The following is a 27,617-nucleotide window of genomic DNA, read 5'->3' on the forward strand; positions in this document are numbered from 1 at the left end:
CTTCATCAAATGTGTCATATGAGAATTCCTCTTGTGAGGTAAACACACGCATAGATATTTGATAAAGAAAATATAGTAATATTTAAATTATAGAACCTAGGTAGAGGGATTATAGATGCTCACTGTATAATCCTTTTAGCTTTTACATTTGAAATTTTTTCCAGTAAAATGTTGGGGGAAATCCCTCTTATAAATATTTGGTACATGTTCCACAAACATTGACTCCTTACTGTATACCGGGACCTGGTCTGTGCTGAAGGAGGACCTCAGAGTTTAGTGCAACAATTATGTAAACCGGCAGAGTTAAAACCCAAAGTAGGGAACCAGACATTCTTTCAGTGGGAACAGGAAAACCCCTGTGAGCCTACAGATTCTGGGAAGGACCCAGTTCCGTGCCTGGGGATAGGGAACCAATCAAAGATGGCTAGCTGAGTCTGAAAGCCAATCAGGAAGCTCCCTGCCTACTACTTACTCCCACCGCCTCCATACCACTTTCAAAAATCCCACATAGAGAAAGTCCCTCCCAAATGGGATAGTGACCAGTCAAAGACTTGTCCTGACACTTCCTTTTTCTCTGTAAAACACATTGTCCTTTTAAACCCCCGAGTCTCTAGCAGAAGGAATGCAATAGTCGCTAACTCTCTTACTATGGTAAACTTGGAATAAACAGATGTGCATGAAGTCTATAGTGGTCTTCAATGGTCTTCAACTTTCTGATAATCCTCAACCATCATCATCTACATGGTTAGTTAAAATCAATTGTGACAATTCTTAAAAAACAAATATGGTACCTATATTTGTTTTCCCTTATAATTCTACTCTTCTCTGTATTGTTTTTAAGAGAGAAGAGGATAACGTTCCCGGTAGCTTGCCCAGAATGGCACAGAACCCACGTTACCTCCTTTGGAGCATCTTGCTTGGGATGATCATCTGTAATGTAGGTCTCCTGGGGAAAAATATTGACAATCACTGAGTATTCAACTTGAACTCCATAAAATAAATGCTGTACCCTCCCCATAGTGAAAGAAAGGAAGTGTGAACAGTAATGGCTGCCTGTGGGCTGCATACTTATGTGACCGTAGCCTGAAGAATCATGACTGAGTCATTCCAGCAGACTCCATAGAAATTATTGCATTGGTCCATCTGCCTTTATTTAATCTGTTCCCTCCCATCTGACCAAACACTCAAATGCTGACCCTGCAAGATTAATTCAAGCCTCACCTCACACATGATGCCTTCCCTCCTCATGTCAAGTCAGGTGGATTAACCTCTCCTTGAAATGCTCATAGTTATAAGCCTTACCAAGAAAGGAAGAAAGAAAGGGAAAGAAAATAAAGAGAGACATGGAGAGAAGGAGATAGGAAGGAAGAAGATAAACCCGTTTTATAGTCTTGTGCAAAATGGAAAAAAGAATATAAAGAAAGACCCTTGCAAGGACATAACCTCAACATTTCACTGGTAAAGATGATGGTCAGAATGGCAGATAACACTGTCCAGCTTCTTTATACTTTATAGCCATCACATTTCTCAACTTTTACCCAGAATTCTTGCTGCTTTTCATGTATACTTTCCCTCCAATTTCCTCATAGAGACTCAAGAACTACCACTCAATTCTGAGTCAACAAAGTTTCTACAAAAGGGAAGCCCTAGCAATGTAAAGCCTAATCAGTACATTAGTCCTTTTTGTCGTGTGTCAGAGGGGATGTTGGAGTTTCACTGTTGGTATGAGATTATGAAATCTAATAGGAAAGGTCGGTCTAATACAAGACTACAGCCTTCCGACACATTATTCAGAAGGGGCTGATGTGTGGAATCATGAGTGCCTCATCTTTGAATGCCTACCTGTAGAACCCAGATGAGGTTCTCTAGGATTCCTACAGAAGGGAAATTAGGAAAGGTGGCTCTTTAAGTCTCGCTAACTTTAAAATTCAAATAAGGTCTCTAAGACAAAACCTAAATAGAGGTGGGGAAAAGAAAAGAATAGGAAGGGAAAATTTTAATCTTGGTTGCGAAGGCTGACTCTGTAATGGGGCCATTGTTTTGTAATGCATGTTACACTTTGGGTTCTTAGAATAAGAGCCTTAGATTCGTGCTGCACTCGGGCTGTGATCCAGCATTTTTCTGGCTCTGTTTAAATACACTGTTGATCTGTGGTCTACAGCACCAATGAGTGTGTTCCTAGGGACCCAGACAGTTGGGTTGGGCACAGCAGGAAATGGGCCACCTGGTGACTCAGAAGCTACTCCTCAGCCTGAGACTCAAAATGCCTGCAGGTCTACTCAGCAGGAGGAGCTGGTTCCAGAAGGGGGCCAGGATGCTCGGACTGTGCAGGGAGCAGAGCAGTCCGACAGGAACCCCAGACCCCTCTAACAATGGAATGAATTTGGCCTCTCCAAAACTCTATCATCCAAATGAACCTTTACTTCCTCACCAAGAAAGGGAAACATATGTAAAATTGTGCACATGAATTAGAAAACAAAGTAAACATGAATGAGAAGGCTGCTATCGCTAACTTGAAGAAGAAAATAAAATGGCGGATTATTTTTTGATATCTAATCACGTGCACTTACTAGGACAATAGATGTTGAAAGCAATGCCTAACAGGTGGAATCCCGATGCCATACTTTGGTGATGATGGGTGTGGGGGCATCCGGTGCTAGACATTTAGACAGGGTCGCTTCCCTATTTCATCCCATTTTCAGGCAATGGCAATGTGTTCAGCTAAGAAACTGCAGTCGTCAGACTCTCTTGAGGCGAACGGTAGCTGTGGGACATGGTTCCTGTGATGAGATGCACATTTACTGGGATTTCTGGGGACGCCCCAGAGTCCTGACACAGCTGCTTATCATTTCTCCTTTGTCTTTGCGTCCTGGAATGCTGCTATAATTCTTAGATGCTCAGCCTTTCTGCGTGAAGGACAGCAGAGCAGAAAAGTCTGGGCCCTGAGCAGTGCATGGACCCCAGCACGACCACCTCAATACTCTTTGCAAGAAAAATTAAGCCCTTATTTATTTAAGCTGCATCAAGGTTTCTCAGCTAATTTCCAAGAAGAGAGTACGAATCAAGAAACGCTAAACTTTTCCAAAGCTCTTTGGGTTTTATTGATATCAAGGTGTTCCCTTTGTGTTCAGATAAAGGAGATCCTGTTCAGAACCACATGCTGGTTCCCTTCGTGCACAATTACAACCTGGCCACGCTAAGAGGATTTGGGTCCTGACGTCTTAGTGATCAAGTCAAAACAAGTGATCAAGTCAAGGGGCACCTGGGTGGCTTAGTTAAGCATCCGACTTCGGCTCAGGTCATGATCTCACAGTCTGTGGGTTCAAGCCCCACATCGGGCTCTGTGCTGACAGCTCAGAGCCTGGAGTGTGCTTCGGATTCTGTGTCTCCCTCTCTCTCTGCCCCTCCCCCACTCACTCTCTCTGTCTCTCAGAATAAAATAAAGACATTAAAAAAAAAGTCAAGTCAAACTTGATCACATTTCTCCTCCAAGGTAAACTGCTGAACTGAATATTTTATTGACTACAATAAAAACAAAGAGACATGTCCATGATAATGATGCCAGTATATGTTTCCTACATGCCTGCCAATGGGGAGCTATTCTAGAATTACTACACAGACTTGATTGTATTATATGCTGCCTTACTACAAGGCCATCCCATGCCATTCTCCATCTGTTTAGAGCAAACTAATACAAATCTGAATATAAATGCAAGAAAGGAAAAAAATAATGTAAAAGGAGAGACCCATCTATTTCAAAGGACCTGTCAGTGGACCTGTACCAACTGTGTTTTAAACAGAAAATTTACAGTCCAGGCACCTATGGTCATTCAGAGCCTGGAAATGAAATTGTTCACACTCAGTTCCTAGAATTAGAACTGCGACCTCTTTAATTGTTCATCCTGTATTCATGACATCGTCAATATCAATGGCTGCTGCGCCATCGCAAGGCAGTTGTGAGAAACAGATCGAGGCATGAGCAACCTCTCCCCCTCAATCCCTAGCTTACACAAGCTGTGGTACTTTGCTGGGAAAACTTCAAAGCAACTGCATAGACCTGTTCCATCCACTCATGCACAGCCGCTGATTACCTTTTGAGGACAGTGTGACAAAGTTTGGAGGCCCACCGTCCATCCTAGATGGGAAGCATCAGCAGTCACGGTGGTAAATGTGTGATCCTTAGTTTGTAGGCGGGCTATTTCTGTGAACAGAACAGAAGGGAAAGAAAGAAAAAGAACTTGTTAGTTGTGACAAACACTTTGATTGTCACCCCTCATCCCTTGTCCTTGACCAGCCCCCAATGTAGATACTGATAAAGCAAAATACTCCCTTTTCCAGCCACCCTTGCAGCTCAGAGAGGCCATGAGACCTCCTTCTGCCCAAATAGATGTGAGGTAAAGGGACTTTGGGGATAAATTTTCATTCCTGCATAAAACGAGACAGGTACATGAGAAGAGATTTCTCTTGCCACCTTGATAGACCCCCTACCTCTACCCTCATAAATGCCATGTAAAGGCTTGCTGTCTGTAGGTATGGTAACTGTTTGGTGCCAAGAATTATCAAACCTAAGGATAAAAACTAAACATGCTAGAGGTTGGAGCAAAAGGAAAGAAAGAGCATGGCGCCTCCGTGATACTGTCATTAACTAATCCCAAAACACCTACCTCTAAACGTCTTATTAAGTTTACAATAAATGTCCTTTCTTAAAAGGTCGATTGTTCCACCCAGCCCTAGTATTCTGCATCTAAAAGAACACATACTGACTCAGATTAAGCATCAGGACCTATAAAATTATAGAGGTTCTAAAAATACAACACAAAATTTACTCCCGAACAATGCTCAGTAACAGCCAAGTCCATGAATAACTAGTCTACCGCAGGTTGTTAGCTCATGGAAATATTTACCTGGCAGAGTTTGAATCAGTTGGAATAATTCCAGGGCTCCCCAGCCTCCAGGTCAATTTAGAATGAATGCCAGGCTTCTTTGGAAGGAATTTCAAAACGCCCCCTTCATTGAGAAATTGCTGCCTTCCCCTACAGGCACAGCCATGAAGGCCAAGGAAATCATGAGAATCGTTCTCTACATTTTTATAGTAAACACCTCTGGACAGATTGACAATTTCACTTTGTTTTTAATAATAATGAATCTTTGCTATCTCCTGGGGGGATGTGGAGGGATAAAGGATAATTACTACCATTTTTGAAAGGAAAAGATACAAAGAACGTGAAATTAAGTGATTAGCGACAAGCCACAGTCAAAATGCAGCGCATGTAGAGACAGATGGCCAGGGAGCCTGCACAAGCTGGAGTCCAGAAACTTCAAATCCCAGTCTAGCCTCTGTCCTCTGGCACCCTCTTTCCTGATGACTCAGCAGACGATGCTGTGACTCACTCTGATCTTGCACCTCCCAGAAGCCGGGCCACGATACCGAGAGAACACAGATTAAACAGGCAAATCAAACCAGCCCATTCAAATCATTGTCATTAAAGTTTCCTGGTCATTTTTGACTCTTAGACATTTAGAATTTTTAAAAAAGACAGAAAAGGAGGAAAAAATATATAAGGAAGGCACCAGTATACATGAGAAGGTGAAAAGTCACAGTGACTTCCAAGTGGAGTCTTCGAAGCAAGCAAAACTGGAGTAGCTAGAAGTAGCAGAGAGGGAAGGAATATTTTAGAAATATGTTTATTACTCAAGAGTGAACTGGGGTTGAGTCCGCATTGTACTTTCATTTGCTAATAAGGCTGTGACTTTTCCAAAATAATGTGAGTGGTCTGAAGTAGTCTACAGGAGCCACAGCGCCTTAGACCGTAAGTAACGCTGTTTGTGTTATAACCCAAGCCCCTGCCCTGCCTCGGGCTACCTGCGCCCTTTAACCCCTCACTGTCTGGGCCTTGCAGACCGTCTGCTGTGGGAGCGATAACGTCAACAACCTCAGAGCGTTCTTCCGTCACGTACGTAAGGAGGCTCAGACACCGCCAAGCAGGATAAATGCCCACAAAGCTGCACGCCATATGTCGTTTTCAAATTTCAAAAAATCACGTATTAAAAAAAAATCCTGAAAGAAGCCTAAGGAAAAATCACATTACCTTTAGAGGAACAAAAATAAAAATTACATCCATGCCCCCTCAGATATCATGTAAGAAGAGAGTGAAAGGATATTACAATATTTGTAAAATGTTGAGAGAGGAAAAAAAAAAACTGCACCAACCTAGGATTCTGTACCTTGAGAAATTAGCCTTCAAAAGTGAAGGAGAGATAAAGTCTTTCTCAGACAAACAAATATTGAGGAAATGTGTTGCAGCAGACCAGCCTTGCAAGAAACGTAGAAGGAAGTTCTTTAGAGAAAAGGCAGATGATGTGGGTCAGAAATGACTAAAGAAAGGAAGTTCATCAAAGAAGGAATAAATAAATATCAAAGAAAACCTTTTCTTCACTGATCTAACAGATGTAAGTTTGTTCAAAATAATAATAGAACAATGTATTCAACTATCAGGCTTCTGTCTATATCTTACATGCATACATATCCCTGTATATGCTTACATATAACTGAAACTAATGACAGTGATGATTCGATGATTCGAGAGATAAGAGGGAGGAATTAGGATTATGTTGCTGCAAAAGGCACTCACACTACCCAGGAAGCAATTCAGTGTTATTTAAAGGTGGACTCGGCTTAGTTGTAAGAGTACATTGCAAACCCTGGGGCAACCACTAAAAAAAAATTTTTAAATATACAAATGATTTGATAAAAATGAAGAGAAAACAGAATGATATAAAATGCTCCATCAAAAACACAGAAGGCAGAAAAAACAGTATGAGACAAAAATAGGAATAAACAAGGGGTAGCAAAACAATAACCAATGTGGTAGACACTAATCCGGCTATACAAGGAATCGCTTTGAATGTCAGTGGTCTAAATAACACCAATGAAAAGACAGAGATTGTCAGAGTGGATCAAAAAAGAAGACCCAACTATATGTTGTCTGTAAGAAACCCACTTTAGGGGTGCCCAAGTGGCTCAGTTGGTTAAGTGTTTGACTTTGGCTCAGGTCATGATCTCATGGTTCATAGGTTCAAGCCCTGCATCCGTGTAGGGCTCTGTGCTGATAGCTCAGAGCCTGGAGCCTGCTTTGAATTCTGTGTCTCCCTCTCTCTCTGCCCTTTCCCTGCTTGTGCTCTGTCTCTGTCTCTGTCTCTGTCTCTCTGTCTCACAAAAATAAACATTAAAAAAAATTTTTAATAAAAAGAAACCCACTTTAAATATAAGGACACGTATAGATTAAAAGTAAATCAATGAAAAGTTAATTTATCTGTAGTTTCTAGGGCAATGCTTCACCCAGAATAAATACAATGTAACTGTTTATTATTATTATTGGAAGAATTCAATAATGTAATTAACAGATTTTTCAAAAATATATTCAACATATTTATTTAATATAAACATTTGGAAGAGCTAAAAAATTGATTTATCTTACATTAAGGACATCTCAATAGATTCTAAAAATTATACAACATAAAACACATTCTCTGGCTACAGGGTAATAAGTAACCAATAGTTTTTTCTTTTTTCAGTTGGTAAAATTTATTTTTTTTTTATTTTTTAATGCTTCTTTTTGAGAGAGAAAGACAGAGCATGGGGGGCGGGGGGAAGAGAGGGAGACACGGACTCCCAAGCAGGCTCCAGGGTCTGAGCTGTCAGCACAGAGCCCAACCCAGGGCTCTAACCCATGAACCACAAGATCATGGCCTGAGCTGAAGTCAGACCCTTAACCAACTAAGCCACCCAGGTGCCCTGATTGGTAAAATGTAAACATCCTTTCCCCTCCACCTAACCCTAATTCTAACCCTAGACATGTTGGTTTCTGAGGGTGGAGAGTTGGTTGATGATCAGTGATGCTGTTTTCCCTGCTAGGGAGGCACGAGAAATTTTCCCCTTTTCATTTTTAAGCAAGAGAGTTGGTCTTAAAGCCCTTGAGTTAAGGATTTTTTTGCCTAAAAAAAGGCTAACTTTATTTATATAAAAAATCTTGCTTAGAGAGTCATAGATGAACGTGGCCCATCTTGGAGAGACTGTTGGATTCCATAAATCAAGGCTTGGGGGCTTCTGCAGGACTTGGTTGTGGGATAGCTCCTTGGCCCCCAGGAAGGAAGCAAGTACTATGGGATTTGGAGGGTCAGGCCAGGATCTGCAAGACCAAATTTAATGTGGAGGGTGTGGAAGCTACCATCAGAAGTTGCCTTCTAATAAAATATTTTATGGTCATCTATTATTACATAACAAACTATCCCAAAACTTTACATTGTTGTTGACTTAAGACAAAGCTCATCTTACACCTCACAGTTTTGTGGGTCTGGAATGTGAGTAGGTGGGTGATTCTTCTGTTCCACATGGGTGTGACAAAAATGACGCTGGTATTCAGGGCAGGTGGGCTGGCCTGGAGGGTCCCAGGATGACTTCATGCAGATGAAGACTCATGCATGCATGCCTGGCCAAGGATGGCTGAGGAGCCATGGGGCGGGTGTGTTAGGGAGCACACCACGCACGACCTCCCGACGTGTGATGTCCGTGTAAGCAGACGTTGTACCTGGTGGCTCGAGACTCCGAGAGTGAACAAGGCCAAAGCAGCACAGCACAGCCCTTTACAATCCAGGCCCACAGGTCACCTCCTGTCCCTTCTACCCCTGGCTGGTAAAAACCATCATGAGCCAGCCCAGATAAAAGCGAGGGCACATAACCCCCACCTCTGAATAGCAGGAGTACCAAAATCTTCCAGCCACAACTTGGAACCACCACCATCATGGAGACATGGTAACATCCAAAATGGACCGGAACTCAAGGGCCTGTCTCCAAGTTCATGGACTTCAAAAACCACCAGAATTCATAGATAATACGCTTAACGGAAGGGGAGCCCAAGGAGGCTGACTGTGGGCTTAGTTCTATGCTTTTAGTTACATCAAGAAAATATCAACTCTTATTTTACTAAAGCTTTAAAAATTGTATACATTTAAAACAAATTTATTCATCTAAAAAGTAAAATGTTCCCCAAAGCTTAAATACCTCTTTCTCACTGTAGTAGTTTTCTGTTGGCTCTGCTATAACCCGTACTACGAATTCAGTGGCTTCAAACTACACATACTGATTATCTTACCGTTCTACGTATCATCGCCTGGCCCAGGCCTCACCAAGCTAAAATCTCACTGTCCACAGGGCACTTCCTGTCTGGAGGCTGTAGGGGCCACCTGTTTCCTTGCCTTGCTCATACACATGGCTGCCAACACCTAGTTCATTGAGGCTGGAGAACTGAGGTTCTTGCTTCATGGATGAGGCTTGTTCCCAACGTATAGAGGCCACCCATGTTCCTAGGGTCATTCATAGGTTCATGACCATGCCTGTGGTCACCTCTCTCTGTCTCTCCCACTCCTTTCTTTGACCTCAAAGGTTCATGTGATTGGATTCAATTTAATAATCCAGGATAATCTCCTAATCTCAAAATCCTTAAATCACATCTGCAAAAGTCCCTCATGCCAGGGTACTTAACAGAGTCGTATTTTCTGGGGATCAGGACTCAAGCATCTCTGGGGGGTTCTGCCTACCAGATTCACTACTCCATATCCCAATTCCAAAGCCTTTTTTAGTTACATTACCAGTGTATACCATAATTTCTGGATCTTCTTGTTTAATTTAAACCTTAACATTAAGACAGAGATAATGATTTAACTCTTTCATGTGCCCACACATTCACACACATACATATTCCTCTTTTTCCCAATCTCCCAAAAGAGTTCTATCAGGGGTGCCTGGTGGCTCAGTGGGTTAAGTGTCCGACTCGATTTCAGCTCAGGTCATGATCTCATGGCTTGTGAGATGGAGCCCTAGTCGGTTCCATGCCGACAGCGTGGAGCCTGCTTGGGATTCTCTGTCTCCATCTCTCTGCCTCTCCCCAGCTCATGCACACTCTCTCTATCTCAAAATAAATAAATAAACTTAAAAAGAGTTGTATCACAATTTTTGGTTAAATCATTATCCAGCTGTTTACATTGTTATAAGCAAGTATCTTTATACCTAAAAACATATATTATGCTATGATTACTTCTTTCTTGTAGAACTGAAGTTACTATTTGTCACCTCTCTTTCGGTCACTTAATTTTCTGTATTTTGATCACCTTGGAAGCTTTCATCGGAATTGGGAATCATTTCTCAGTATATCTGACACAGCAAGAAATCTATCCCTTGTTCTCCTTGCTTAAAAACATCCCTCCTTGGGCTTGTTGCCTTTCATCGGACCTTGGATTGATTGCTCTCCAATCTATTATAGCTATTGACCTGGAAAAATTCTCTCTTTTAAGTCTATTCATTTGGAGGGAGAGAGTGTAAGCTGGAGAGGGGCAGAGAGAATCCCAAACAGGCCCTGTTCTATCACCACGGAGCCTGAGGGGGGCTCGAGCTCACAAACCATGAGATCATGACCTGAGCTCAAATCCAGAGTCAGATGCTTAACCAACCGAGCCACCCAGCTGCCCCAGAAATATTGGTCTACTTCCTCTTTTTGCTGGAGAACATGCATCAGTAACTCTTTGAGAAAAGGTGCATAATTTTTTTTTTAGTTTGCATGTCTTAAAATGTTTTTTATTCCACCCTTACATTTGCTTAATGTTTAGGCTCTGGAAATCTCCCCCCCCCGCCCCGATCTCTAAAATGATGTTGAGATTTGAGTGAGGAAGTTGCGGAGAGTGGTCTAGATGGTGTCTTATGACAATGGAAGAGAAGGCCAGTCGTGAAGGGGGGTCACCCAGAATGCCCTCTCTACTACAAGCCCGTTCTCACGCACATCACATTTTGAAAAGAACATGGTATTTGAGGATCTGGGAAGTGATTCCTTTAAACTACCTGTGCTTACATATTTTAGAATCGTTTCCAAGGACTTAAACTCTAGACTTTAATATTCTTAAACAATCTGAACACTGCTGTTCTAAAGCATCAACTCTTCCAGGAAGTGGCAGACTCCAAGGGTAGGAAGACTCAAAATGCTGGCTTTCTCACTCTCTCCTTTTTTACTTATCATTTCTCAAGACCAGAATCAAGAAGCCTTAGAAAAGTTATATCTTTCTTCTGTATCACATCCTCCTTCTACCCTGTAAAAGTCATTCAATGGCCTCTTTGTGATTCTGTTGTTAATAACCTAAATTTCTCTAGAGTCTAGAATACTCAAATGTAATCATCAGTAATGACAACTTTCATTTATTTTTCCTTTTAAAATCTGTATCAGAAACTCACATGGTCCCCTTTGTAAGATATGAAGAATTTAAAAAATATATACATTATAAATTTTTTTAAGTGTTTGTTTTGAGAGAGAGAGAGACAGAGAGAGCAAGCGCATGCACAAGTGGAAGAAGGGCAGAGAGAAAGGAAGAGGGAGAATCCCAAGCAGGCTCCACACTGTCAGCCCAGACCCTGACCTCGGCTTCATCCCTGAGCCAAAATCACAAGTTGGATGCTTTACTGACTGAGCCACCCAGATGTCTCTACATTATAATTTTTTTTAAAGACTCATTATTTGTAAAGACTCAGGATAAGAGAAAAAAAAAGGCTTCAAAGATTTTCTAATCACCTTTATCTTTATCATAAACAACTTTGGCATATGTGTCTGCTAATGAAAATTATGATTAATTTTAGTAAAGTTTTAAAGAAAGTAATCAAGTTCTAGACATTGGATAATACGGCAATGCTATAACCTAACTTTCTAGGATTTTATAATCTCCTTGTGGGAATCAGACAGCTTTACAGTGAACAGTGAAGCAGTCTATGATTAATTGCTAAAACAAGAGCTATAAACCTGTAATATCTGACTCAGTGTTATGAAAGACATAGATTACTAGCAAATTTGCTCTAGAACTTTGTCCCGTAATCTACTTAAATGAAAAATAAAATTTACTAATCTATACATTGGTGAGAAATGCCACTGAGCAATTCATACTAAAATTCAAACAGATTATCTTAATATATATATTCAACCTCTGGGTCCAAGCACATTCATTTCTCTGACATGTTCTGAATAGAAACAAACATTACGATATTAAAACTGAATTTTTACCCTAAGGCTAACATGGAAATGACAACTGAAAAAAAAAAGTACATTTATTTCTTTTACCCAGAGTTTTATTATGAGTTTTAAGTTATTTGTACACTTAAACCTCTTACATTTTAACTTCCTCTGAGAACAATAGAAATATATTCCCGCCCTATTATAGCCTTATCACCCAGTGTATAAGAAATCCGTCCAACTAAAACCATTAACAAGTTTAAAATCCAAGATCCTATCAATTAATGATGAAGGTTAGCAATTTAGCAGTTGATCAACATTACATATTTAATAAACTTTAGATGGACTCTTTCATGCCATTGAGCTAACAATCCATACTAATTAATTTAGTTAAATGCAGAATTCACATCTCCCCTATCACATGGCAAATGTAGACAGACTGAAAAGCCACAATGACTAGAAACAATATAAAAGTGCAGGAATTTCAGTATATAAAGCAGAAAGGAAAATAAAACCAAGATCCTGCCCAAATTATTCAAAAACTAAAGTTTAGATTTCCCTGCCAGTTGGCATTTGCTGAATTTCTGGATTCCACCAATTGTCTTCAAATTCTAAACAGTGAAAGACTACTTCCTCAGGAGTAGGAAGAAAGAAAGAAAGAAAAGAAAAGAGGAAAGAAAGAAGAGAGAGAAAGAAAGAAAGAAAAAGAAAAAAAACAAAATCACTTTTTCAAGCAATCAAAATCAACCATCAAACATCCTTGCTGGGGAAATAAGTAGTCAGGATTTGAGCGAGACCTCAAAGTATAAACTTCTACATCCCACGTCTGGTGCCACCTCCCAGCTGAAGGCTCCCAAAATTACATTGTTTCTAATAAGTGAGTCACATTTATATTTTTCCCATAATCATAGGATGAAGATCAAAGGTTCGTTTCACAATCTTGGTGCTGCCTGGAGAGGTATTCTCTGGTGAAAATGAAGCCATTGCCTGGGTAAACTGAGAGACCGGCTCAGAAAGCGATCAAAGCCATGCACACAACCGTTTTGTAAATGATGCAGGGACCTGTGAGCACCCAAGGTCGCTGCCAAGTGCTGATGCTTATTTTTGCCTCACATATTTTTTTCCATTACAATGGTTTCAACTGGAGAGCCATAAGGAAGAGCAGTGCTGCACCGAAGGAAGGAAAAAGGGGTGAACATTTTAACGTCTAATGGAATAATTTCAGCAACCTAAATTTCCTTTGAGTTTGAATCTATTCATATGCTACAACTGGAGGAAATATTTTGGGATGGAATCTCTACCCTGAAAGAATCAATTCTTGTTTTTGAAAAGGCCTTTTGCTAGATCCTGGAGGACCATGCACAGGTGCAAACAGAAACAGTGAACCACTATCTCTGGAATAAAACCAAAGGCTGGGTTGGGGGGAAAGACTCCTGGATGGAGGCTCCAAGTGCAGAGTAAAAGCGACTTAGTGACAGGATGTTTTCCATCCAGAGCAGATCCATCTACTGACAATGAAAGAGTACAAAGTTCTCTTGGTTATGGATCGGGTTTGTCTAGAAATTTTCAACAAAATACCATTATAGGGTCATATGGCCCTGAGAAATATCATTACAACTCAACATCTAACTTAGTGGGAAAAAAAAACTTTTTTTCAGTTCTACCCATTAGGCAATACCAAGTTCTTAAAATTATGATCATTAGAGTTGCTCCTTTAAACAATCCAGTAAGACAAATAGTTTTATTTCCATCAATGGGCCAAAAGGAACAAGCAACACCTGATACTGTTCTATAGAGTTAATTCTGTGTACACCAGAATCTTTATTCTACTTCAGATGATTTTTTTAGGAAAAAAATGAAAATGGGTGATGTAGATGCGATGGGAGATTTTATGCCAAAGGAATGTTCTATCTATTCTGCACTTCACATATCTGAAAATTGCTAGCTATTGAAAGATTGTTCGTTATTCTTAATTAAGATACTTTTGAATTTTTAAATATGATTTTAAACAATATTTATTAAAACTTAAATGAAGTAAAACCAGTAGCAAAGCTCAGAGGACCTCCCCTCTCTCTGTTCCTCACCTTAACGCTCCTGAATTTTTACCTATTTTTTTTAAGTTGGCTCTGTTTTTTTTTTTTTTTAAAGTTTATTTATTTTGAAAGAGAGAGAAACAGAGCACATGGGCAAGGGACAGAGAGAAAGGGACAGAGAATCCCAAGCAGGGTCTGTGCCGTCAGCACAGAGTCCAATGTGGGGCTCGACCTGAGCCGAAACCAAGAAGTTGGATGCTTAACCAACTAAGCCATTCAGACGCTCCCTGAATTTTTCAATTAAGAATTCCAAATACTGTGTTCCTTTTTCTTTTCACTTGATATTATTCCTTGGCCCAAAACAATTACAAAAGGCTTTGTTTTGACATGATTGGTACATTTTCTTTGATCTCTATCAAACTCGTGAGCACTGACTTGATATACACAACAGATTTACAAAGTGAGTGAATGGGAGCTGGATATGTCACAAAACAATTTCCAACTAGAGGCGTGCGCTCTCAGAGTGAGTGAAGGAAGGGAAGTTCTCAGTCAATAAACTTTTCCCAGCCATTCATAAATCAATAATGAAAGGGTTTTCTCTAAATCACATGACACTTAAAATATTTCATATAAAGTGATCATATTTAACATAAAAACCATTTGTGGTAAAATACCTGCATTTTTACACATATTTCAATTTATTTTATTAGCACATTTTCTTCATGCGTTAACATGTGCACCTTGAATGGAACATCCACGGGATCAGCTCTGGGCACAGACTCCTGCTTCCTGACCACAGGAGTCGCCATATGACAGCTGGACCCACCTGAACTCCATCTTTCTGGCCACAGGGAAGCACGACCATGTGACCTGGTTTAAGCAATTTGGCGTCTTGGCTCCGACCTCCCCGCTGGACCTTGGCGGGAAGAAGCTCCTGTCCTCTGCTGAGGACCCAGCTCTAACGATGTGGCCCTGTCTCCCCACCGCACGGAAGAGTGGGCAAGAATGGAGTGGACGAACAGGGACGCAGGGTAGGACGGCACAAACTTCCTGGCTTGAGTTCCCGAGACCCGCCAAGCCACACAATTATACTCTAGTTTGCGAAAGGAAATCTTCTTTGAAGATGGAGTAAACTGCATTCTGTTTCCTGAAAGCCACTGCCTTCCACTAGATCAAGTTAGGTCTCTCTGAACCCTCTCTTTCCTGGACACCCATCTCTCTTACAATTACTTTCACAGTCCTGGCACATAATAGGAGCTCAATAAATACTTCCTGAGTGAATGGGTGCATCAATGAATAGTTGAAGTCATTAGCACTGAACTGCACCATACAGCTAGTGAAAGTGCGTCAGTAAACACGGAACATGGGAACTTAGAACTCACACTGAGAGGTGTATGTAAGTGGCCCTGTAACCATAAAATCTTTTCTGGATACTATATTCGGCTGAAGCACACAATACCCGAAGCAAGTGAGGGTCCCGCGGAGAGAGGAATGTGGGGCTACATAAATGGGGCAAGAGACTCTGGGTTAAAAAGTTGGAGAAATGGGTCTCCCAACTGCCAACTGGGGTCTGAGCCGCCCCAACTGTTGTGGACTGAATGTTTGTGCCCCCCTGCAACTCCTACACTGAAACCCCAATCTTACCCAGGGTCCAGTACCTGGAGGTGAGAACTTTGGGAGGTAACTAGATTTAGAAGAGACCATGAAGGTGGGGCTTCTGTGATGGGGTTAATGTGGGTACAGAGAGCTTGCTTCCTCTCTCTCTCTCTCTCTCTCTCCATGCATGGAGGAAAGGCCACGTGAAGATCCAACAAGAAGGTGCTGTGAGCAAACCAACAAGAGGTCTTTCCAGACATGGATCCTGCTGGTACCTTGATCTTGAACTCCTGAACTGTGAGAAGTAAGAGTCTGTTGTTTAAGCGCCCCGTCTATCACATTTTGTTACAGCAACCTGAGCTGACGAAGAGATTTTCTTGTCAGGCTCGGGCCCCGTTTCTCAGAGTCAGCCTCCTTACAGAATGCAATGGTTAGTATCAGCTCCCTGCAGAAGACTGCATTTTATTGAAAGCAAGTTTTACTGTGTTTATCAAGGCCATACAAAGCACAATTAAATTTATATTTTATAAAGTGACTGCCATTTGGTCATGCTGAATTTTATTTTCCCTGCTGTTTCTCTGTCAGGTTGAGTTCCAATTGACTACTAAATACAACAGACATTCATGAAGCACCTTGCACATATTGGACTCATTCTAGATCAGGGGGTATTGAACAAAGTGCCTGTCCTCATAGAGTCTGTCTTCTAGTGGGAGGCATGAGGGGGAATAAACAGACAATAAATATGTAAACAAATAAACATGTCGTATGCTGGATGGTGACCTCCAGTTCCGACCATGACAGGCCATGTTGTACCTGATTAACCCTCTCACCAAAAACGACTACAGGACAACACGAAGGCGGTGCTGGGGAGCAACCAGTTTTGACAGACGATGATGCTCAAAGCTGGAGAACACAGGAGACCCACATCTACCCTGGCCCTCCCCCTCAGCACATCTTCCAAAACACAGCACATCGGAAAAGTGTCCACGCTGCAAGTGGGAATCTTACCAGGTGAAGAGACAACAGTCAGCATGGGAGCCGTTGGCGTACTTTGGACTTGAGGGCAAAACCAAAGAAAGAAGAGAACCAAAGAGAAAAAGCCTAAGATCTTACTCCCCTCAAGTCACTGTCTCACTCTTAAATTTTTCAGGTACAGGATAAGCCTTCCTGCAGAAGAGTAAAAGAAAGAAAGAAACTGGAAAAAACAGAGCAGACGGATCCTTTAGCAGCTAAGAATTATTGGGGAAACAGATGTTGGAACTGAAGGTAGAGTGATCTTGAAATTGTGACCCTAGAATGCACTGGGATCAGCAACTATGACATAAAACTAGAGGAACAAGCTTAAAGAGACCAGACTTAACAATGCTCGCAATCAAGTTTCAAAAGAATCAAGACGATCTGTCGGTTTTCTAGCTGACTTCCAGGAGAAAACTTCACCCTCTTCAGGGCAAGAGAGGAACAGCCCAGGTTCCCAAAATGTTTCATCCACTGTGTTCACCATCCAATCAAAAATTATCAGTAGTGCTTAAAACAACAACAAACAAACACAAAAACAGGGCCAAATAACCCCAAGCCAGGCAATAAGGAAGTAACCGACAATAGGAATGGACCCAGAGGAAAAATCTCAGCTGAAGAATGAAACTACCAATGAGAACCAAATGGAAACTAGAATGAAAGAATATCATAAAAATTTATTAGACAGGCCTAACCACATATTGGAAACTACAGATGTGAGGACTAGTTAACTTAAAGCTAGATGAACAGGGGCACCTGGGTGGCTCAGCTGGTTAAGCGTCTGACTTGTAAAAACATTTTTTTAAATGCTTTTACTTAGTTTTCAGAGGCAAAGCACAAGCGCAGAAGACACAGAATGCGAAGCAGGCTCCAGGCTCTGGGCTGTCAGCCCGGAGCCAGACACAAGGCTCGCAATAGGGAACCACGAGACCATGACCCAGCCAGTCAGACGCTCAACTGGCGGAGCCACCAGGTGGCCCAGCATCTGACTCTTGATTTTGGCTCAGGTCATTGTCTCCTGGTTCGTGAGACTGAGCCCCGTATCAGGCTCTGTGCTGACAGTGCGGAGCCTGCTTGGGACTCTCTCGCCCTCTCTGCCTCTCCCCAACTCACGCATGCTCTCTCATTTTCTCTCTCAAAATAAAAATTTCTTTTAAATCTAGATGAATAAAAATTATACAACCTGGGGGCACCTGGGTAGCTCAGTCAATTGAGCGTGCGACTTCAGCTCAGGTCATGATCTCACCACTAGTGAGTTTGAGCCCCACATCAGGCTCTGTGCTGGCAGCTCAGAGCCTGCTTCAGATTCTGTCTCTGTCTGTCTCTCTCTCTCTCTCTTTCTCTCTGTCTCTGCTCACATGGAGGAACTCATGCTCTCTCTCTCTCTCAAAATAAATAAAAACATTTTTAAAAAATTATACTGTGTGAAGAGCTGAGAGAATGGTTGAAAAAATAAAGAGCTTCAATGATATTTAGGAAAATATTAGCCTAACACACATGAAATTGGAACCCTACAGGGAGAGGAGAACAAGAAAGGGTTAGAAAAAAAATTAAAGAAATAATAACTAAAAATTTCCTAAATTTGGAACACCAACAACAACAAAACTTACAGATCCAAGAAATATAAATCCTATCAGGATAAATACACAGAAAACCAAACCTCAGCACATGACGATTGAACTACTGAAAAATAGAGGCACAAAAAAACTAAAGTATAAAATAAAATAATAAAGAGAAAGGGAGAAATCTTAAAAGCTGTGGGGTGAGGGGGGGTGAGAGATTTCCACACAATCTGCAGAGAAACAACAATGCAAACGGCAGCTAGTTCTCGTCAGCAATAACAGGGTCCCGGACACAATGGAAGGATATTAAAAAAAAACTTTTAAAATGTTTTTTAATTTTTATTTTTGAGAAAGACAGAGTGTGAGCAGGGAGGAGGCAGAGAGAGAGGGGGAGACACAGAATCCGAAGCAGCTCCAGACTGAGCTGTCAGCACAGAGCCCGACGTGGGGCTCAAACCCCCACAGTGGGAGATCGTGACTTGAGCTGAAGTCAGACGCCCCTGACACATTAAAAGTACTTACAGAAACTAAGAAAATGTCAACCCAGAATTCTATATCCAGTGAAAATATCTTTTGAAAACAAAGGGCAACATAAAAATATTTCACGTACACAAAAGGTGAGAGAATTCATTGCCTATAGACTTCCACCACTGAAAACATTGAATTACATTTTAAATGAGATTTAGCTACTTTGTTTCACTTATTGTCCTAATAAATGAGATTTAGTTACTTTGTTTCACTTATTGTCCCAATTCTCTAAACTTTCTAGGCTAGTCATAGTTGTTTAGGACAAATATTCAAAGTTTGTAACAATATTATTCCTGTTTTAACACTACCGAGCCACGTATAATGTTAGTGGCTATTTCCCAGGACTGAAGTTGGGGAGAGGAATTCACCTCGAATGCATCATAACAATCACCATATGAACAGAGGTGGTGATTTTTTGTACCCACTTAAGGTGCAGGCAAGAAGCTAGAACATACAGGTATAGTTCGAACTACTTCCAGAAGGAAGTTCTTGCTCACGCTGTGCTCACTGCAGAACGACAGGAAGTTTAAGCGAGCTGGTTGAGCATGGGTGTGGGATGAGAAAGGGTGGATTCTTTCGTCTGTTACAAAGCATAAAACGGCGGCTCCTAGTACAACAGGGCACCATGAACGTCTCAGGCAATGTGCTCCAACACATTAACAGAAAAGCAGAGAAGACATTTTTCCTTATGTACCAAACGTGGAGAAGGCTTCCTGAGAGTTAGAATTCAAACTCACCAAATCGTGGTCCTACATTAGCATAGTAGGCAGGTGTGAGTGGGGGAGAGGGACAGAGAGGGAGAGGGAGAGAGAGAACCCCAGGCAGGCTCCACGCTGAGCGTGGGCTCAATCCCACGGCCTTGGGATCCTGACCTGAGCCAAAATCAAGAGTCAGACGCTCAACCAACTGAACCACTCAAGGACCCCTAGGCAGTTTTCTTGTAAGTGAGCCTTTCCAAGGCCATGCAAGGGAAAGCCAGGTGCCCTTCCTCAGGATTAAAAGACAAAGCCCGTAAGAAGCCCTATATGAGGCCCCATAAGTGGTTACTGCCAGTGCCCAGACAGAGCATCTTCTGTGTAAGCGGCAGAGTCGTCCCCTGGAGAAGACCACAGTGCTAAGTCATTTGCTTATGCCAAAGTTCTTTCCTCTGACAACCCGAAATACTCTCAATAACAGAAAACCCCAAGCAGAGGAGGTATGACATAGTAGATGACAGCATGGATTTTGGAACCAAACTGCAACAACTTGTAACCTGGTTCTGTCACTTACTATCTTTGTGATCTTGTGAGCTTCACCTCTGTGTCTTTTTTTATGATGCTAAGGTGCCTGGCTTCTGTGGGGCTGTTGTGAGGATGTAAAATATGTTACATGTTAGCAGTAGAGACACCAGCACAACTTATGTTTGTTATGATTAGTAAGAGGTGGAGGATGGGAAATCCAGCTCTCGGGCTTCATCTGCTGGTTCCGGAAGAACCCATGTAGCACAAAGCAATGCAGTCTTCTGTGTTACAAGATACACATCTATTGGTTTCCTAGGCAACTGTTACACCCCACAGCCACTTCTGGGTGGTAATTCTCCGGGCCAAATGGTTCTCACCGCTTGCCGGCCACAGGAAAACAAGAATGCCAAGGACTACAGTGAGGAGAGAGAAATGGGCTGCAGTGAAGGAATGGGTGAGCAGGTGTCTTCAGAGCGAGTTCTCAGCAGAGAGGACCAGAGATGCCACCTGTTAGACTTGTTAGGGGTAAGGCAGGCCCAGGGAGCAGATTATTCACACAAAGGCACGGAAGTTCTCTTTAGTAAGATTCTATGAGAACACTTCATAAATTCACTTGGGACCGAGTCTGGTATAATTGAGTCCTAAGAGTCTGTTACACACATAGAACCACGTTAGAGACTGAAAAAGGCAGCCTCATAAATAGATCTGTGTTTCTTAGAATTTTCTTGGTGTGGGGAAAACCGTGTCTCATGATCAAAAAGTCTCCCTTTTGGGGGCACCTGGGTGGCTCAGTTGGTTAAACGCCTGACTTCGGCTCAGGTCATGATCTCATGGTTTGTGGGTTCAAGCCCCGTGTCGGGCTCTGTGCCGAGTTAGCTCAGAGCCTGGAGCCTGCTTGAGATTCTGCATCTCCCTCTCTCTCTGTCCCTCCTCCACTTACGCTCTGTTTCTCTCTGTATCATTAATAAACAAACATTAAAAAAAATTTTTTAAGTCTCCCTTTTAAGATGTATCATTATGTGCAAGCCGGTTCACCAGCACAGGACTTGATGGTCTGAGGTGACCTCTAGGGAAGGCAGCTGGCCCTGTGCATCACCCCTCTGGAAATAACCCCCGCCTGGGCCGACCCCTCCAAGCCAAGGACAGGCTACGGGAGGCTTCTCTGACTCCTCAGAGGCAGCGGCACCGCTGCCTGGTATGAAATAGGGAAAATGCAGTTTCAGACAAAAAGTGGGACCCCAGGAATCTGGCTGCAAAGCCCACTGTGCTCCGAAACACACACTTGCAGACGCCAGGACTACTGGGTTCTCTGCCAGCGTCAGCCTGGCCTTCCAGGGGGCCACGGGCTCGGGAGAGAAGGCACTGGGGCAGGGAGAGGGGGAACAGAGTAGCTGATGTGAGACATCCGTTAGCAAGACAAGCCATGCAGGAGAGGAGGACAGTAAGAGTCAAAAACATTTTTAAAGATGTTTCAGAAGGTTAAGAAACCCTCAGAACCAGTAAATGGAAAAAGTTGCAAGTATTAAAGAAAATTTGATAACTTGTTATTTCTACGAAATATCAATTGGGACATTTAAAAAGAATGTCACAATCCAAACATTTCGGCATTCAGTACAAACTTCTTCTATTGAAGTTTCATTACTGTGCTAATTTTAAGTAGTCTTTAGTAGATGTTTTGCCAGCTCACTCCAGCCTTTATGTTGAAGGCTTTAGGATATTAGCAACATTTGCTGATTCGTAATTCATTTCATATATCCTGTGAGCAACACTATTTCACGTTTTCCTTTGCTTTCACTGCCTTTTGTTTTTTTTAAACCAAATTTGCTGGTCCCTACCCTCCAGTCTCTGCAAGTTTATAAGACATCCAGAAACTCGAGTTAACCTGATTTAATTAAAATCAGATTCTGTAATCCAGGTATCAAATAAACTACAAGGCAGATCTTGTGAACGAAATTTTTATTTACACACTGTATCTAGAAGCAGATACATAAATTCTTATACAATTAATTTCCAAAAATGTGCAAGAAATTACTATAATTTGTTTACAAACCAAAACACATATTAAAATCAATGGACTTTGGATAATTCATTCTGTGGTGTTCTCAGTACAAATGGTACACACCTGATTTGAAACATACAGAAAAAGTGTAAACTACAGCAATCTGGATTGCAAGTATTAATTTCATGGCGCTCCCAACAACTATAAAATGTCTTTAACCCAAGATGTATACTTATTACAAAATTCTATAAGAATTTCTCATCATCTCTGGATGTAGAGTTTGGATCGCTCTTCAGAAACAGCAAGCACACATTCACCATGTTATGACTTATCAGTAAAAAAGAGTGTTTATTTAAAAAACCCTTGATAGGATTTTAAGAAGTATTAAAAGAAATCAAATTTGTGATTACTAGCGTACCAATCTTTTATTTTGGAATTTTAACGTTATTTATGTAACTGGGAATTTAGAGTTTTCAACAAAACTGTCTATTGCTGGTAGTGTGATTTTCATTTTCAAATTAAGACTTCACATTTAATGAACGGTCGTTAAGATTTAATATGTACTATTTTGAATCACTCATGTGGACTCTCATATATAATGTGAAATGTCCACGACTAAAATTGGCATTTCTGAAAGCATGAAGATATTTAGACTTGGAGCACTAGCAGGGACACTGCATAGAACCTGTTTAAGATTTTAGTGATTTTTATCCTGTTTCAATAATACTGGCTCAAAAATTATGACGTAGACTTTATGTCCTGTACGCCGACGCTCTGTCTTCTGGAACACGATTTTCTTCAACGGCAAGAGGGTTCCCCTTGTGACTAGTTTCCTTAAAAACTATTTTTAGTTCTATGATCATTTCCTGTGATATACTTTTGACCTTCTAGATTTTCAGATTATTGCACCAAGTAGAAAAAGAACAGTTTTCCTTAGAAAGAGTTGAGATATTTTTCAAGTACTTTCTATGCTTTCTTATTATTTGTAAAAATGCATAAAAGTGTCCTAGGAAGCCTAGAATTAGCTTCCGGCCTCCACTGTATTTTGTGGTGAAATCTTCAAGAAAACAAGTCTGATTCACTGACTGTGGCAAAGGAGACAGCTTTCCTGTTTTCTCTTCTTGCCTTGAGCTCCTGTCTTTAAGAATCACTTACAGATTGTGTCCACGTCCATCTAAACCGCCACTCAGGATAATCCAGAAATGTACACAAATGGCAACTAGGCCGAGCTACGGGATGGAGATCTCTCTTCCGCCCTTTCCATTTCTAAGCAGACTATTTTAGTTTCCTATTAAGCCGATCTTTCACATTATCCTGTGCTGCCTATGCCGAATGGCTCTCTCTACACAAAAGCAGAAAATACTGTAATACTCCTTCGTTTGTAAATAACTTCTGGGCAAATATTTTATTTTTCTCAATACACTGTCAGACCCTAGCAATTTCAAACTGGCTTGGAATAGGGCATTTTAAAGTATTTTATGCAATGAATATACAAAACACACATTAAGGAAACTGGCCTTCTGATTCAGAACGGCATCTAGACTTGCCCTCCATAAAACACAAAATACGATTTTAAAGACGACCAGATGACGATCGAAATCAGCTTGAAACGGAACAGCGAAATCTTGAGCACACGGAGTCATGAGGACCACGTGGGGACCAGGCTAGGCCCACAGGAGAAGACGGGGTTCAGGGCAGTCCAAAGACCTCTGTGCACCATGGTCTCACAAAGATACACGCAAATGCCTCTGGAGACACGGAGAAGCCATCTTAACACCGATCACTGACACACAGGGACTCTGCGACAACGCCTGCCATCTAATATAGACGCACAGGGACTTTCAACTCACCCTAGATATATTTTAAATTGTTTAAAAATAAATAGTTTTGCAAAAAAATAGTTTAAATGTCTTGCATTAATTTGATAAGTTTACAACTCTGTAATAGTTCTTAAGCCAAATAGCTTATAGTGAACACTTAAATGATATTATTACAGTATACTCCGTCTTGTCCGGTGAAAACATCAGAAAATGAAAGAGAAGTCTCCGTGACAAGGTACGATCAACATTCCACCAAAAGTTAGTACCTTTTCCCTCTAGATCAAAACACCACAACACCGTATCATTGTGCCTTTCCTTGGGATTTCTCAGTTCTGACCCTAAAAAAGAGAGGAGGAAAAAAAAAAACCAGGGATACCGAATGACAAAACCATAAAAGTTGACCTAAGACCGTTACTCTCGTTTTTCATTGACAAATAAGAGACAGGAAAATTGAGTGACAAAGGAAGAAACGTCTTAAAGTGTACGTGTCATCTGAGACGGGGACATTCTCTAGATGGGGTACTTCCAAAATACGAAACAGTGCGCGAACAAACACTGAATTTCACAAATAACAGAAGTACTGGGGATAACACACTCCTCCCACCCCAACCCAAGCGACTGAATCAGAGATAAAATCACTAACAATGCCTGCCAATTCACTTAAGACTCAGCTAAATTTAAAACGGCAAAAAAAAAAATATTAGTTTGAAGTGGCAGTATGTGGTAGGCGACACGCTTCCACATACCCGAGACGGCTTCAGTATTCTTCTTACACAACGCGCCACAGTTTCCACAGTTTTCCAACTGAAGTCATCGGGCTTTTTGGTTTTTGGTGGAGAGAAGGAAGAAGGGTCAAATCTAGCACATTCCATAGTGACTACATAAAAGTCTAAAAACCCAACTCTAAAACAATGTTTTCTATTCAAATCAATTTAAAACTTTATATAAACTTAAATGTTGCAAGAGAACCCACTCTTTTTATGAAAATCAGTTCTACATCAAGTTCACCCAAAGAAAACGCCGGCTAGGCTAAAGAAATCACAGAAAAAAAAACAAACACTTTGCCAAAGGAAAGTATAATTAACACACACAAAATGATCATCACAGGAAACTACGATCTAGCATTTCTTCAGTAAGAGTCCCAGCCCCACAGGTCTCCCGTCATGCCGATCAGCACCAGGGCCTAACGGCAGAAGAGCAGCACGTCCTACGGCGGTGGTATGCACTTTGTATGACTTTTTAATGTAAGGCCATTTATTAAAATAGACAAACCACAAGATGAACATGAAGGCAACAGAAAAAGTCCACTTTTCACAACCAAAAAACAGCACAGCCTCAAAAACAACTGAGAGTAAGTGTTGTAAAAGGGATGTTGCAGATCTACATTCTAATACCCAAGATGTCAAATCATAATTCTAAATAAATCCTTCTAAAGTAGGAGATCAAAAATCATTTTCAGTGTATGTGTAAATTCTCCGTTTTATCTCACGGGTATGTTTATTCAATACGATCTTTGAAGATGGACCATTTAAAGAGACATAACAATACTCATTCTGTAAGTTTCATTCAACTTTACTTAGGGTTGAATACACATGAAATGTGCTTTTAATGCATAAAAATCACAGTGGATAGCAGCAAAGGACTTGGGGGGAGGGGGTTAAGGAGAATCTGATCATTCACATTGTGATTATTCTGCACATTGATGAAAGATAATTCACACTTCCAAAACCTCGAGACTTCCCTTTATAAAGAACCAAAATAAACCCAAGACACCTTGCTGACACTTCCCCACGCTTAACTCAACAAACTGATTATTTTTACACATAAAACTGAAATAGTATGGCAGCAAAAGATTTCGATAGCAATGAAAGTTTGTAAACTGTATTTCAATCTCTTTTCCTTATTCCCAAAGTGCAAGATGCGGGGGTTCTCGGAATCTCTCAGTAGTGCTTCTCCTGTAAGTAATCCTTCATTTTGTTTGGCAAAGGCAGTTTCTGAATCAAGTCTATCCTGGTGTACTGACGTATAACAAAACGACACAGGTACTGCAGAGAGCGCACCTGCATGAACCGCGACACGGGATTGGTCAGTCTGACCGGGTAAGTTGCAGATCCAGGCAACCGAGACCTTGAGTAGCAAAACGCTCCGTTTTCCGAGTCCCTGATTGAATGCTCGATTAGATCAACTATGGACGTATGCCCTTCCACATCCGGCTGTTCGTAAAAGCTAAATCTACCGTTTGAGTGCTCAATTCTCGTGTGAAGCGTTTTGCCGTGGGAGCGGAAGCTCAAGCTTAAAAGGTAGCGGTCATCAGAACTATCCCGAACCAGGAAAGAGCCGTCTGGCACGTTGGCCAGCTTCCCTTCCGCCTCCCAGCGTGTGATTGGCCCCCAGTACCAGCCCTGCTTCGCCAGCTTTTTCAGCTCCTCCGTAAGGCTTGTCACAACCATGGGACCACTACTCTGCACGGAGTCATAAACCCTTGCCACCCCAGGGGCAGAGTTAGGATCAAAATTCAAATGACAGCGCATGCTCTCCGCCACGCGGGCATCTGTGCCGGTGAGCCCGCCGAAGCCCCTCTGGATCTGGCTGGCCTGCACTGGAGGTAGCAACGGTGAGAGGGGGGGAGCTCCGTCGCGACTCGCTCTCGGGCTCTGCAACATGACTCCCGTGGTGCCAATCAACACGCCGTTCACCGCCTGGTCCACGAAGATCTCCGGCGCCACCACCAGGTCCTGGTCTACCTGATTCTCGTCCTCGGCGAAGGGGCTCCCCGCCGCCTGCGGAGGGACCGCAGACACCTCCATGGGGGACGAGCTGTCCAGGCAGTAGGCACGTGGCCCTTCCAGGGGGAACATCCCCTCGTCTAAAGGCACAGTATACTGAATGTAGTCCTGAGGCATGAGTCCGATGACTACAGGCACATGGTCGTCAAGGTGAAGGTGCAGGTCCCCATTCTGAGGTTCCGAGCTCTTGAGGGAGCTGCTCTGTTCCTGGCACACGGTCTCAGACTGGAGCTCGTGGAAGTCTTTCCGCACGCCATTCAGTGCTGGGCTCGGGCTGGAAGAGTGGACCAGGGCCTTGACCCTGACCTCCATCTTGATGCACGTCTCCTCCGAGTTCGTGGGCCGCAGCGGCCACGGCGTAGGGCTGTAGTGATGGCTGCGGAGCGAAGTGGACCTGATGGGCCTCTGGGCCCTGACGTCCTTGAAGACCAGGGGCGCCGAGGAGGAGGAGAAGGTGTCCTCGTCGGCTGAGCTGCCCGCGGGCCCGCCGCCCTTGCCTTTCTGCTTCTGTTTGGCGGACAGCCGTCGTTTCAACGTCCCCATCAGGCTTTCGCTTTTGGAGCGACTTTTCCCCCCTTTTTCATCTTCACTGTTGAGATCGCAGCTCGCCAGATCTTTACCGTAGCAGCTACCAAACAAGGAATCCTCTTTCCCAAAATCACTGGCGAGCGACGGCTGCTGCACGACCATGAAATCCGCTTCTTCTTTACTTTTATTCAAGTTGAAAGACTTTCGGAAGGTTTTAAGACTAATTTTCTTCATTATGACTAGTTACCTAATCCGAGGGGATCAACTTCTCTCCGGAATCTTGTCCTCGAGCATCTGGAGAGGCCACAAGGCTGCATCTATGTATTTTTCCAGCTTCGTATACCCTTTGGAGCCATTTTCTAAAAAATAAAAAATAAAATTAAGAAAAAGTCACATTAAAAAAAAAATCTTCCCACAGAAGTTTCATTTTACCGGGTCAATCCTTCAGCCTGCACACTAGGACAGGTGACGGCGACCACGTGCCCTC

The 27,617-nt window shown here is 42.1% G+C and overlaps 1 protein-coding gene across 10 annotated transcripts in view; it reads right to left on the reverse strand.

Moving 5' to 3' along the window:
- Positions 1-27,617, reverse strand: part of SOCS6 (suppressor of cytokine signaling 6) — a 193,128-nt gene that overhangs the window by 136,053 nt on the left and 29,458 nt on the right. For 5 of the 10 annotated variants that reach the window (XR_003902437.1, XR_003902436.1, XR_003902438.1 and 2 more), the window contains exons 3-4: positions 4,092-4,201; positions 899-946 (exon numbers count right to left, since the gene is read on the reverse strand). Coding sequence is in view for 5 of the 10 variants with exons in the window: in XM_029921885.1 (XP_029777745.1) it covers positions 25,757-27,364 (1,608 nt within the window). In the remaining 5 variants the exon portion in view is untranslated. Of the gene's footprint in view, positions 1-898; positions 947-4,091; positions 4,202-21,936; positions 27,490-27,617 lie in introns of those variants that run through there. The other 5 variants (XM_029921885.1, XM_029921887.1, XM_029921886.1 and 2 more) reach the window with 1 other exon arrangement.

This window comes from Suricata suricatta, chromosome 14 (genome assembly GCF_006229205.1).
Source record: "Suricata suricatta isolate VVHF042 chromosome 14, meerkat_22Aug2017_6uvM2_HiC, whole genome shotgun sequence".
Lineage (NCBI taxonomy): Eukaryota > Metazoa > Chordata > Mammalia > Carnivora > Herpestidae > Suricata > Suricata suricatta.